This window comes from Colobus angolensis, unplaced genomic scaffold, assembly GCF_000951035.1.
Source record: "Colobus angolensis palliatus isolate OR3802 unplaced genomic scaffold, Cang.pa_1.0 Scaffold70, whole genome shotgun sequence".
In the NCBI taxonomy this organism is placed as follows: Eukaryota; Metazoa; Chordata; class Mammalia; order Primates; family Cercopithecidae; genus Colobus; species Colobus angolensis.
In genome coordinates, this window is record NW_012120710.1 from 75013 (window position 1) to 87006 (window position 11994).

At 33.9% G+C, this 11994-nt stretch overlaps 2 protein-coding genes across 6 annotated transcripts in view; one reads left to right on the plus strand and one right to left on the minus strand.

Moving 5' to 3' along the window:
* The window catches only part of LOC105501230 (UDP-glucuronosyltransferase 2B9), a 476097-nt gene that overhangs the window by 70261 nt on the left and 393842 nt on the right, over positions 1-11994 (minus strand). For 2 of the 4 annotated variants that reach the window (XM_011927060.1, XM_011927058.1), the window contains exon 3: positions 7480-7501. The exons of the other annotated variants lie outside the window; for them this stretch is intronic. In XM_011927060.1, coding sequence (XP_011782450.1) covers positions 7480-7501 — 22 coding nt within the window. The remainder of the gene's footprint in view (positions 1-7479; positions 7502-11994) is intronic. 4 annotated transcript variants of the gene reach the window in all.
* Positions 7407-11994, plus strand: part of LOC105501235 (UDP-glucuronosyltransferase 2B23) — a 21255-nt gene continuing 16667 nt past the window's right edge. The window contains exons 1-2 of one of the 2 annotated variants that reach the window (XM_011927078.1): positions 7407-8183; positions 9464-9612. In XM_011927078.1, the coding sequence (XP_011782468.1) occupies positions 7463-8183; positions 9464-9612 (870 nt within the window). In that variant the 5' untranslated portion in view covers positions 7407-7462. The remainder of the gene's footprint in view (positions 8184-9463; positions 9613-11994) is intronic. The other variant, XM_011927079.1, reaches the window with a different exon arrangement.

Here is an 11994-nt window from a genome sequence, read left to right on the forward strand (position 1 = left end):
CATGTAGGGCTGTTGAATTTTGTCAAAGGCCTTTTCTGCATCTATTGAGATAATCATGTGGTTTTTGTCTTTGCTTCTGTTTATATGCTGGAATATGGCCAATTTCTTATCAATTTGACTTAACATATATGTTTTAACTAGGTATAGCTACACTGTAATTTTTTTATTGATTACAATGACAAGAAAGAAAATTTTCTATTTATTTCCTTTTAGTCTCTGAAGTATGCCTTCATAGGGGAAGTGAGCTTCCTGTGGGGACAATATAGTTGAGTTTAAATTATTTATCCATTCAGTCACTCTGTGTCTTTTTCCTGGATTATCCAATCAATTTCATTCTGTAATATTATTAATTGATAAAGATTTGCTACCTCCATTTTGTTAATTGTTTTCTGGGTTACTTTCTGTGTCTCCTTTCTCTCTCAGTCTCTCTTTCTCTGTCTCTCTCTCTCTGTCTCTCTTTCTGTCTCTCTCTCTCTCTCTCTCTCTGTCTCTGTATCTCTCTTTGTGTATTCCTTTATGGTTAAGTAATTTTCTCAAATAGTATGTTTTGATTTCATGCCACTTTTTTTTATTGTGTCCAAGTTTGGCTTCCTAGTTAACGAAAGATTTACAAGAATATTTCATCATTAGATATTTTAAACAGATGACAACTTTCAGCACAAAGAAAGATAAACATAACTGTATTTTGACATAATTTTGTCTTCCACATAATGACTTTTTGATGTCTCAATTTATAGCTTTTCAAATTTCCATCTCTTAACCAATTTAGTTACTATTTTCTTTAATATCTTTGTCTTTTGCATTCATGATAAAGATATAAATGGCTTATATACCACAATTATACTATTAGAGTATTCTGAATTTGTCTTTACAGTTGCTTTTACTAGTGCTTTTTATGCCTTCAGACATGTACTTATTACATGGGAGTGTCTTTTTCTTTCCAATAAAAAAATTTTTCTTCTTATTATTTCTTATAATATTGGTCTGGTGTTTATGAGTGCCTTAGCTTTTGTTTGTCTGAGAAACTCTTTCAGGTTTTAAGAATTGCTTTAGTAGGCACAGTATTTTTGCATGGTAGTTTTTTTCAGCACCTTAAATGTATATCTTATTGTCTTCTTGCTTACAGGTTGATTTATTTATTTATTTATTTTGAGAAATTTAATGAAACCTGAATTGGGACATTGTTTAATATGGTACAAACTTTTTCTCATATTACTATCGCTATTCTTTCTTTGTATTTGCCTTTTAACCATTTAAATAGGATGTGCCTTTGGGAAATACTCTTTGGATTAAATTTGATTAGGGTACCTGGATACTGTCATCTTTCTCTAGATTTACAAAATGTTTCATCATTATTTTCTTAAGTATGCTCTCTAGACCTTTTTATTTCTTATCCCCTTCAAGAACTCCTATTATACAGAAGTAGTTTGCTTAATAATGTTTGATTCTTTCCATAGGCTTTCTTCACTAATTTTAATTATTTCTCTTTTTTTGCTCTTCTGACTGGGTAATTACATATGTTTTACCTTTAAGATTGCTGATTCCTTACTCTGTTTGACCAAGTCTGCTGTTTAAGTTTTCTAATGAGTTTTTCAATTCACTTCACTTATTTCTTATTAATTGGATTTCTTTTTATTTTTAAAATATTTCCACTTCTTTGCAAAATTTATCATCTTTTTCCTGGATTATTCTCTAAAATGTGTTTTTTTCAACTTTATATTCATATGTACTGTGATTTCTGAGTTTTTAAAATAGGTATGCACTGAATTTCTTATCAAAAATTTTGTGGAGCACCTGAACTTAATTTGCACTGTAACTTAAAACCAGACTTGCAGTGATTTCTAGGTCTTGGAGAGACTTAAGCAATAACTGAAGCATAATCTCAAACGTTATACTTGTTTGTAGGTCATAGAAAAGCTCCGTATGAGGACCTGAGAATTGTAAAAAAATATGTGTCAAGGACTCAGACCTTCCTTGGATTTTGGCCCCTGCAGTGTTATGGTACTGGTCAAACTCTGCAGCATAGAATTCCTGCCAATAGGAACACCAAGCAGTTGCTGAGATCTGTGTGCCTGTCACTGTGATTAGTACTCCCACTCTTGTTTCCAATTCACCCCAGGTCATTCAACCTTCTAGCGGCTCCTAATGCTTCTCCTGGGGTAGGACAAAAATGGGCTTCCCAAAAAGAATCAGAGATTTATGAAGAAACTGAACATTCCCCTTAAATTCCTCCTCTAATCTTGGTAACTTCAGGTGAAGTTCTCTAACAGTGGTGTGACTTCTTGGTGTGTGGAAGGGGTGTCATAATCCAAAAGAGTTATTCTTCTTACAGATAATGAGTTTTCCCATGTCTATGAGTCTTGGGATTTTCTTCTTTTCTATTTAGCTCTGGTGAATTCAGTGTGGCTTTTTGTATTTACATAGTTGCTAGCTGTATTTTTGTGTGGGAATTAATTTTGGGGGCATTATTTCATCATTTTACTGACATCACTCCTCAAGGAATATTTTTATGAGTTTGCAAACCATTATGATTTTAAAATTAGATATCTACCAAATATTAAAAGAGTTGTATATTTATTACTTAAGTGTTCTGTATAATTATTTGGTTGTGTACTGTTTCTAGTAAATAATTACTATGTATTGAAGCCATGTGTTTCTAAAACAAACTTTCTGGCAGAGACTGGAAGTATATGGCAGAATATAGGGACAATAGAACTATATATATGGAAACTTCTTCAGATTTTTATTAAAGCTTAAGTAAACTATATTATTCTACATGACATTGCATCTTTATGATGCAGAAATTATTTTCTTTGTAGGAAATGAAAGAATTTGTCCATATCTCTGGCAAAGATGGCACTGTGGTGTTTTCTCTGGGACCAGTTGTGCAAAACCTTATAGAAGAGAAGGCTGATCTTGTTGCTTCAGACTTGGCCCAGTTTCCACAGAAGGTTAGTACAACCTCCAATCCTTATAAGCAGCCGTTTACACAGTGAAGAAAGTGTGGCTTTCCATTTGGAATTTGAATCTCATTTTCTGCTTTGCATTAACAGACACTACTTCTACATAAAAAATTTTAAAGCATTATAGTAGTGTATGTGGGCTCAACTAATCATTTGACTATGAATTCTTGAAGTAACTTTGGAAATACTTCTCTTTCTTGTTATTTATTTGTGACAAAATGAAACTAAGGTATTAAGTTCCTATCTCACATTTTGTTATTTTAAATCTCTTTTCTTTTTTTTTTTTTTTTTTGACGGAGTCTCACTCTGTTGCCTAGTCTGGACTGCAGTAGCGTGATCTTCGCTCACTGCAAACTCTGTCCTCTCTAGTTCACAGCATTCTCCTGCCTCAGCCTCCCGAGTAGATGGGACTGTCAGGTGCCTGTCACCATGCCGAGCTACTTTTTTCTATTTTTAGTACCTTAGTAGCTGGGACTATGGGCGTTTGCCACTATGCCCGGCTAATTTTTTGTATTTTTGGTAGAGAGGGAATTTCACCATGTTAGACAGGATTGTCTCAATCCTCTGACCTCGTGGTACATCTGCCTCCTCCTCCCAAAGTGCTAAGATTACAGGCGTGAGCCACTGTGCCCGCCCAAGGTTTTAAATCTTAAGGTCTGTGCTGACTACTCAAAAAAACAAAACAAAACAAAAAAATCAAAAAGCAAACAAACAAAAACAACGCTGAAGTGTACTAACTCCAAGGAACATTTAAAGGGAGGGCTGATATAACAAAGATAGAGAAGAATTATGCCCAAGAATCTCCTCAACATATCTGATTGTATAAGAATTCCATCCAGTGTACTTTGGCATGAAAATAGAAGCTTAGATTCATGTAGTCTTTCTTATGAATTACACTTTTCTAGAATTAAAAGGCAATTACAATTTTGATGTTACAGTCTAGCAATCAGTTAATTTTAACTTTCTTTTTATTGCAATTCTAGATTTCTACTCTTTAGTTAGTACTATTTATACATTATCCAAGCAGTTTTTAGAAATTTAATGGTTAATTAAATTTCATAAAACTCAATAAAAGCAAGTATACTAATTAGAATTGTGAAATTTGTTTTGCTTATGAAATTGGAACATCTATGTATTACTATGTTTTCAAATGCAATATTTTCTTATAGGTTTCCCATTAAAAAAAGTATGTGACAAAAGGCATAAAGATGAACAAAATTCAACAGTGCACATAAATTCTCAGTAACTTCTGTCTTTTTCTTTTTTAATTAAAAATAAATTAATATATAAAATCAAGGAGCGAAGGATGCATGAAGAAAAGCAGAAAGTAAAGAAGACTAACTATCCAAAAACAAATAGCAAAATCTAAAACGAACATTTTCTATGAAGAAAACAGCATGGAAAAGACTCATCCCCATGATTCAATTACCTCCATCGAATCCCTCCTACAACATGTGGGAATTGTGGGAGTTACACTTCAACATGAGATGTTGGTGGGGACACAGCCAAACCATATCAGGCCATTATGATCTCCTGTTTTGGTTACAAATGTACATTTTTAATAATTCTTTCTAATTTTAAAGTCTTGACTTTACACGCCACTATTAGTTGACACAGTTGCTTGCTAAAGGAAAAATCTTGATTCATAACTGTCATTCTTTAAAAGTTGTGTAAGTAAATTTTGGTGGTGTATTAAAATCCAAATCCATAGTGTGACAAGTAAGACTGCCTAAGGTCTTCATTCCAAATTAACTGTCTTTTGCAATATCCTGCCCTCAACTTTCTCTGTGATCCATACACATTGGGATGCTCTCTATATGTCCATGACCTTTACTCTTTCTGTTCTTTGTTGGCAAATCCCTTCTTGGCCACACACTGCCTAGATGCAATCAAAGCTTTCATCTTATATCATATGTTTCCTGCCTTGTTAAGTTTTTCTAATTATTTCACAAGGAAGTACTTGTGTTTTTTCTCTGGAACTCTAAACATCCTGTATTATTCATGTGATTCATATCAAAATAATCTTTATTTTATAGTTATTCAATGTATTATCAGCTAATTAGTGAGGGTCCACATAGGTAAAGTGATGTAAAATATTTGTTTTCCAAAACCACTTGGTAACTTTGGGTTTTGTGTGGAATGACAGAAGGTGCGTGTATGTTTGTGTTTTGTGTGAATTAGAAACTTTAAAAAAAATCTTTTGTGAAAGGGTGGGTTAATGTATCTGGCCAAGATGACTGACTGAAAGTAGGTGATATGCGTGGTTCTTACAAAGAGGAACAGAAGGGGTGAGTAATTAGAGCCCCTTCATCTGAAATACAGGTTTTAGAATTTATCACATATTAAGTGTTTTCACTAATACAAGGCATACTTCTGAGATGTTGCAGATTTGGTTCTCGAATACTACAGTAAAGCAAATATTGCAATAAAGTGAGTCACACAATTTGCTTTGATTTCTAAGGCATATAAAAAGTTATGCTTAGACAATGCTGTAGCGTATTCAGTCTGCGATAATATTAAGTCTACAAAGTGCATGCCTTAATTAAAAGACACTTAATTGCTAAAGAGTGCTAATGATCATCTGAATCTTCAGTGAGTGCAACTTTTGTTGACGGAGAGTCTTGCATCAGTGTTGATGGTTGATAACTTATTATGGTGGTGGCTGCTAGTAGTTGGCATGGCTGTGGCAATTTCTTAAAAATTAGACAACAATGGTATTTGCCACATACATTAACCCACCCTTTCATAAAAGACTTTTTTCAGCATTCAATGTTGTCAGATAGCATTTTACCCATAGAGGATCTTCTTTCAAAATTGGAATCAATCCTCTCAAACTCTAATGCTGCTCTATAAAGTAAGTTTAAGTAATATTCTAAATTTCCTGTTGTCATTCAACAATCTTCATAACATCTTCACCAGGAGTAGATTCCATCTCAAGAAACAAGTTTCTTTGCTCTTCCCTAAGAAGTAACTCTTCATTTACTTGTTTTATCATGAGATTTCATCAATTCTGTGACATCAAGTTCCACTTCTAATTATAGTTATCATTCTAGTTTTATTATATTTGCAGTTATTTATTCCATTGAAGTTTTGTTATAGGACCAACAGGTTCATATGCTTACTGTCCAATAATAGTCCGATTACACTGAGATGTAAGGTTTGGCAGCAAAGAAGGAGTATAATAATTGCAGGGCAGTGAGCAAGGAGATGAGAAGAGAACCTCAAATCCAACTCCTCAAGGAGATCTGAGTTGGAGGTTTTAAGGAGATCATAGATGCTGATGGACTGGAAAATTTGGGTAATTGATTAGTCTGGGTAATTGATTATTCAGGGCAATAGGAACAAAGTTATCAGAACAAGAAACAACATTTCTTGCTGAGTCAGTTCCTTGTGGGGTCCTCTAGATCAACTGGCATCAGTGAAGTCCCTCAGATCAGCTGGCATCAGTGAGGTCCTTCAGACCTGCTGAGGCAGTAGTTTTATCAGTGTGCTGGACCTGAAGGAATACCTGAGAAGGCAAATCGATCATTTCATAATGTTTAAGCTATTGTCTATAAAAGAGTTAAAAAGGAACTATAATCTTGTAAGAGGATCTGCATAATTCTAGGACAATAGCCAAATAACTATGAGGAAGTGAGTCAGAGAACAAGTTAACCTAATGATTAATGCTGAATGTACTACATGCTTGATTTACTTTTCTCTTTTTCTCTCTTTATCTTTGATTACTTTCACAAAGTTTATAAAGATAGTGTCATCTTCACACTCTCAATATCTTACATGATGGTTGCAAGAATCCCCATGTATATGCTATATCATAAATGAACATTTAAAATGTTATGTTACATAAAAGAAGCCAGTCACAAAATACCACATATTGTATGATTCCATGTATGCAGTTAGCAATTACCCAGGACAGGGGAAATGCAGAAACTAGAGGTGGAGAGGAAAAGTCTAAACGCTATAGGGCTTATTTTTGGGGAGATAAAAGGGCTGTCAAATAGATTATTGTGGTAGACACATAATTCTGTGAATATACTATGAAACATTAAATTTTACACAATAATTGATAAATTGTATGATATTTGAATTATATGTCAACAAGGTGTACAAAATATGTGGACCATGTTTAGTCATTTCATCTTTAGTTGTGTGTCAAATGGACTGCAGAAACATGACCTCTCACTGCTACAATTCTGGACACTCTTCTAAAATATATTGCATAAGACAGATGGCATGCCCATACAAGATCCTTGATATTAGCTGAAGGATAGCACTCAGAAACATAAAAGGGAAATTACTCACATCTGTGTAAACAGGTCATTTACCTTCATTTGTCTCCTTGCCATCCACATGCTTGGAATGTTGATTTAAGGATATTGTCTGAACTTTGAAGCATAAGGCTTACATTTTAACTTTTTGGCTAATTTATCTTTGGACATAACCATGAGAAATGACAGAAAGGAACAGCAACTGGAAAACAAGCATTGCATTGCACCAGGATGTCTGTGAAATGGACTTCAGTAATTCTGCTAATACAACTGAGCTTTTACTTTAGCTCTGGGAGTTGTGGAAAGGTGCTGGTGTGGGCAGCAGAATACAGCCATTGGATGAATATGAAGACAATCCTGGAAGAGCTTGTCCAGAGAGGTCATGAGGTGACTGTCCTGGCATCTTCAGCTTCCATTCTTTTTGATCCCAACAACTCATCCGCTCTTAAAATTGAAGTTTTTCCTACATCTTTACCTAAACCTGAGTTTGAGAATTTAGTCACGCAAGAGATTAAGAGATGGTTAGACCTTCCAAAAGATACATTTTGGTTATATTTTTCACAAATGCAAGAAATCATGTGGAAGTTTGGTGACATATTTAGAGAGTTCTGTAAAGATGTAGTTTCAAATAAGAAATTAATGAAGAAACTACAAGAGTCAAGATTTGACGTCGTTTTTGGAGATCCTATTTTTCCCTGTAGTGAGCTGCTGGCTGAGCTATTTAACACACCCCTTGTGTACAGTCTCCGCTTCACTCCTGGCTATGGTTTTGAAAAGCATTGTGGAGGATTTATTTTCCCTCCCTCCTATGTACCTGTTATTATGTCAGAATTAAGTGATCAAATGACTTTCATGGAGAGGGTAAAAAATATGATCTATATGCTTTATTTTGATTTTTGTTTCCAAATGTATGACATGAAGAAGTGGGATCAGTTTTATAGTGAAGTTCTAGGTAAGTATTTTTTTTCAATCTGTAACTTATTTGTGTCTTTGAAGCAGAGCTTATATAAAGCCATAAAGTCAGGGTAGTGGGGTTTTGGTAAATGAATTTATAAAACAAAAATACAAGATGATCTATCAATCTCACAAATATTATAGAAAAGTTTAAATTACAGGATCAGTTAAAATCCTGTGGCCATCACTCACACAGAACATCCAAGGAAATCATAAACCTTTGTATTAGTGCATCTAAGACTTTAAGCAATTACACATCTGGTTTACTATGCAGCGTTTTACATCTTAAAAACAGTAAAATGCATCAAATAACATCTTACTGAATGCATAGATTTAGAATGAGTAGTTACACATTTTTCTACAATTATCTGTATAACTGCAGAAATTATTTTTTCTTGTAAACCTTGGTTTTCTTATTTAGAAATCAAAAGATGTTCCCATGTTACCAGAAGGTTTCCTTCACAATAGAGAGGGAATGTCTATATCTCAGATGCAAAAATCATTAAAGGTAATTTGAAGTTTCTAATGTTTCTATACTTTTTCATTAAAAAATTGGAAACCATTCATTTAAAGTCCAATCATCTTGTTGAAGTGTGAAGGTTGTTATATCTACATAGTTTTCTTCAAACTATGTCTCTTTATTAAAAAATATAAGACAGATTAAGGTTGAGTACAAATCTTTATTTCAATAATTTCTCAAAAATTTCTAGCTATAATTTACAAATATATTTACTTAAAGATAATATTATTAAGAACTTAACTTGAATCTATAAGAGTACAAGGATTTCAACCATACTCACAACGTAGTCCACAGTTCACTTGAAGAACCAAAGACATAAAATTAGCTTAATGAGTTGTGTAAACTAGGCAATTTTTAGAAAATTATTTTTATGGGTGAAGTAGAATTAATTGACTACGGAGCTCAAAGAGTTGTTTAAATGTCCATATGCTACTATTGAAGCTTTAAAAGGAAAATAAATTGATGTTTAATTATCTGTGGCTTATTTTAATAATTGTGATTGTGAGTATACTGATGTGACATTAGAGATGTAGCTTAACCTCACAATTCTCCTACTACTTTGTCTTTCTTATAAATATACATGGGCAAAATAAATAATACATAAAATTAAATTATGTCTATAGATGAATATATGTATATTTTTCAAAGCACAGACACTTTGCCTATATTTTTGACTACATTATTGTAACCCCTTTCAGAAAATAACCTAATGGAATTGTCTTGTGTCATCCACCATTTCTTTTTTTTATCCTTGTCAGGAAGACCCACTACATTATCTGAGACAATGGGGAAAGCCGACATATGGCTTATTCGAAACTCCTGGAATTTTCAGTTTCCACATCCGCTCATACCAAATGTTGATTTTGTTGGAGGACTCCTCTGCAAACCTGCCAAACCCCTACCTAAGGTAAATATACCTTCATTGGTTTTATTTTGTTGGCTTTGAATTTTCAGTAGAATTTATTCTACGGTCTTCATTCAGAGTGGTTGACTTACACTGAAAGAAAGATGGGAAGTGGGTGGGGTAAAACAGATACCAATTAGAAACTCATGTACATATTGATATCATCACAAGTATATGAGTTTTATGAGTACTACAAATAGAGAGGAATACTAAGGAGACTTCAAAAATAGAGTTGGTTAAATTAAAGTCTTCGTTATTTAACACCTAAGAAGGTATTGGTCATTCATTCAAATAATGTTTACAAAGGGATTAGCACAAAACACAGGTAAGTGCAGAATTTTCAGAGAAAAAAAATGGACACAGTTTCTGTACCCACATACCTTCCATTCTACTTCAAAAGATAGAATATGTACAAGTAATAAAAATTATATAAAACCTATTATCTCAAGGAAAAACCCAATGACAAGAAAGCATCAGTGGAGATAATAGAAAGTATCCTGGAGTCACTGATTACTAAGATGAGAGCTGAACAATATGCAAGAATAAGTGAAAGAATGACGGGGAGAGACAGACAAAGGAAGGAAAGCCGGTAAAGTGGTCAGGACGATTCTCAAGTCCTCAGGTTTAGTTTGCAGGAAGAGACTAAGAATCAGATGATGCTGAGAGGCAAATTAGAGCCAGATACATATTGGGAGTTGAAATATTTATTAAGCACATTAAAAAACTATGAAAAAGAGTTAAGACAGAAAGATATATGAAAAGATTCTCTTCTTTAAGAAGAGCTTTCAAGATATTCAGTGATTAAATTTTACAAGGGTCAGAATAAAGAGCCAACCATTCAGGAAATTTTGCATGGAATCAGGTAGTAGATGGTGGAAAAGTAGACTAGAATGTTGATAGAAATAATGATGCCTACATTTACAAAAATAGTGGCAACTTCATGTTGTGTGGAAAAATTATTAACACAGACAAAACACTTGAAGTGTCTCTGGCCTGTAGTTAGTTATTCATAAATATTATTAATTTTGCATTTATTGTTATTTTGTTATTATTGCTAATACTACTAATTACTTAACATGTGCAGGTCACTTGAGATATCATTCTTCATTTAATAGAGCCAGATTTTTCAGTACATCAGAATTATCTTCTCTTGCAAAGTCATAGTTGACAGACACCTGTGTCATGAGCGTCTGTGTGAAGAGACCACCAAACAGTCTTTGTGTGAGCAACATGGCTGTTTATTTCACCTGGGTGCAGGCAGGCTGAGTCCGAAAAGAGAATCAGCAAAGGGAGATAAGGGTGGGGCTGTTTTATAGGATTTGGGTAGGTAAAGGAAACTTACAGTCAAAGGGGGGTTATTCTCTGGGAGGCAGGAGTGGGGGTCACAAGGTGCATAGTGGCGGAGATTTTTGAGCCAGGATGAGCCAGAAAAAGGAATTTCACAGGATAATATCATCACTTAAGGCAAGGACCAGCCATTTTCACTTCCCTTGTGGGGTCCCTGATTTCCCCCAACAATGAGCTAGTTGAAATTCTAAAATTCTCCCATAGGTAATGAGGATCTTCACCAGTATTGCAGCTTAAAACACTTCCTCAATAAAATAAATGTCTTCCTTTAATATTTGCAGACAAACTCAGTGATCACTTGATCTTACTAAAGCATTTAAATCATTCTTCATTGAGACTCCAGGGGTTTACATATTACAGCGTAAACATACCCTCTGAAAGCAGATGATTTTTGCCATATGACAAGCAACTGATTAAAGCTCCCTGTGTCAACCTGTCTTAACATCATAGCTGCCTGACAGAGAAGCACAGAGATAATGAACAATGCATGTATAATAAAGACCAAATAATTTATACCATTGGTATCTGAATAGTGCCCTTAGTTTCAATACCAAAAAAATTCTGTCATCATATGAGATTATATTCTTTATGAAAGAACACAATAAACCTGTATATTGTAAATTAATGTCACACTTTTAAGACATATGTACAAAGCAAGCATTCTTTATCACATTATTAAGTAATCTCTTAAAATATAATTTTTGTCCACATGAAGCTGAGTTTTTATTCCATTGTTAAAACTCAATATCTATGATGAATGCAAATTACATGGGCTTTATATGATAACTTTCTCAAGAGACAAAAGCTGGGGTAAGACTAATGAAAAATCTCTGCCACCCTGCCCTACTCTTGAAATACTTCCCCACTCACAATAAGGGAAACCGATGGTGTCAGTAGGAAGGGGAAGAGAGTAGAACTTGTAAAAGGACAAGAAAAAGGATAACTAATAGTACAATAGTGATAATTACTACTATTAGCTGTTGTTATTAACTTGCAGAAAGATTTGAATGCAAGTCAATGGTTGTGAAACCAATTCTT